Genomic DNA, 1701 nt, shown 5'->3' with positions numbered 1-1701 from the left:
TAGTAAAAAAGCGTTACAAATTGTAACCGAAATCTACTTGTGGCAGTGGTATATCCTGAGTGTGGGAAGGGGGCGCTGCATGCAGTTTGATTGCGGCAGTGGTATCCTGAGTGAGCGAAGGGGCATTGCATGCAGTTTGGTAGGTGTGTAGGTACTAATGTAGATGTGTGTAGATACTAATGTAGGTGTATAGGTACTAAGTAATGAGGAGTGTATGAACTCGTGCAGACCTATTTGAAGAGGTACTGTCAAACTAAGAGGTCACGTACTCTACCAGCTACATCGGTTACTGCGTGTGTGTTTGTATATGATTGGTACATACTGATGTCTTTCTTTGTCGATGACTTGCAGGAGAGTGCTGCTCTGGCTGACAGGTTGATCCAGGGTCAGGTCACGCGGGCTCAGGAAGCCGAGGAAAGCTTCCAAGTGAAGCGTGAGCTTGCCGCTGTCAAACAAGTGAACGTCGAAACGGCGTCGAAACTTTCTGTAGCCAAAGATGAATTAGAAAGGCTAAAAGAAAAACATAAGCTGGTAGGCGTTTCTCTAGCATTTCTCTTGGACTGGGTCAAGATTCCATCTCTCGGTTGCTGGTCTTAACTATTCTGGTCTTGGATGTTGGTAATTGGACATATAGTCCTGCTGTTTGGCTCTTATGTTTTGATCTTAGTAGTATGTTAGTAGCTTTCTTTTTCCTAGAAAGAGGTTTGCTGTTTCGATGCCTATCTGTCATCTCATTCCATGTTCGGTAGCTTGTCTCCTGTTATTGGCCATTTCACTCAACGTTGATCAAATCTGCATTTTCTTGATGTTCTTGTCATCACGTAACAGTTGAATTAACAACTCGCAGTGAGTTATGTGCCACTAAACATTACAGCTGTCTGTTGTTATCCAGTGTTACGATCCAATGTTATAGGAGTTGACATTAACTCATTAACTTTAGCATTAGCATTAGCATTGACTAAAATAGCCCAAACTCTCTATGTTGCTCGCTTTTTTTGATTCGCGATTCGTTTGATTCCCCTAAATAAACGATGTTTGTTGCATCGGCCACACTCCCCTGTTGTTTTTGTTGATGTTGATGTTGTTGTTGTTGTTTGTTGTCGCCAACGCCTTGTCACTAACTGCCACGTTTCTTGCTTTTCCTGCTTCGCCGCAGAGTGAAGCTATTTATGATTCGCTGCAGAGTCGTGGCACGACGGGGCTCAGCCTGAAGCAAGCAGAGGAGGTGATACAGGCGCTGCAGCAGGAGCTGCTGTCAGTGCGGCTAAGGGAGGCAGAGTCGACGGCCAGCGTGAAGGAGCTTAAGAGCAAAATAGATGACCTAGGCGAGGTGAGGCACGAGGGGAGGAGACACGCAGTGTGAGGGGAGCAAAATAGATGAGCTAGGAGAGGTGAGGCACGAGGGGAGGAGACGCGCGGTGTGAGGGGAGCGAAATAGATGAGCTAGGCGAGGTGAGGCACGAGGGGAGGAGACGCGCAGTGTGAGGGGAGCGAAATAGATGAGCTAGGAGAGGTGAGACACGAGGGGAGGAGACGCGCGGTGTGAGGGGAGAAAAATAGATGAGCTAGGAGAGGTGAGACACGAGGGGAGGAGACGCGCGGTTTGAGGGGAGAAAAATAGATGAGCTAGGAGAGGTGAGGCACGAGGGGAGGAGACGCGCGGTGTGAGGGGAGCGAAATAGATGAGCTAGGAGAGGTGAG

At 48.1% G+C, this 1701-nt stretch overlaps 1 protein-coding gene across 9 annotated transcripts in view; it reads left to right on the top strand.

The window, feature by feature from the left end:
* Nucleotides 1-1701, top strand: part of LOC106821438 (ecotropic viral integration site 5 ortholog-like) — a 74125-nt gene that overhangs the window by 65276 nt on the left and 7148 nt on the right. For 8 of the 9 annotated variants that reach the window (XM_014826239.1, XM_014826240.1, XM_014826236.1 and 5 more), the window contains 2 exons: nt 352-531; nt 1157-1330. In XM_014826239.1, coding sequence (XP_014681725.1) covers nt 352-531; nt 1157-1330 — 354 coding nt within the window. The remainder of the gene's footprint in view (nt 1-351; nt 532-1156; nt 1331-1701) is intronic. The other variant, XM_014826234.1, reaches the window with a different exon arrangement.

The sequence above is a fragment of the Priapulus caudatus genome, unplaced genomic scaffold, assembly GCF_000485595.1.
Source record: "Priapulus caudatus unplaced genomic scaffold, Priapulus_caudatus-5.0.1 Scaffold73, whole genome shotgun sequence".
NCBI classification, from domain to species: domain Eukaryota; kingdom Metazoa; phylum Priapulida; class Priapulimorpha; order Priapulimorphida; family Priapulidae; genus Priapulus; species Priapulus caudatus.
Note: the sequence above shows the minus strand (reverse complement) of the source record. Positions and strands in the feature narration are given on the sequence as shown.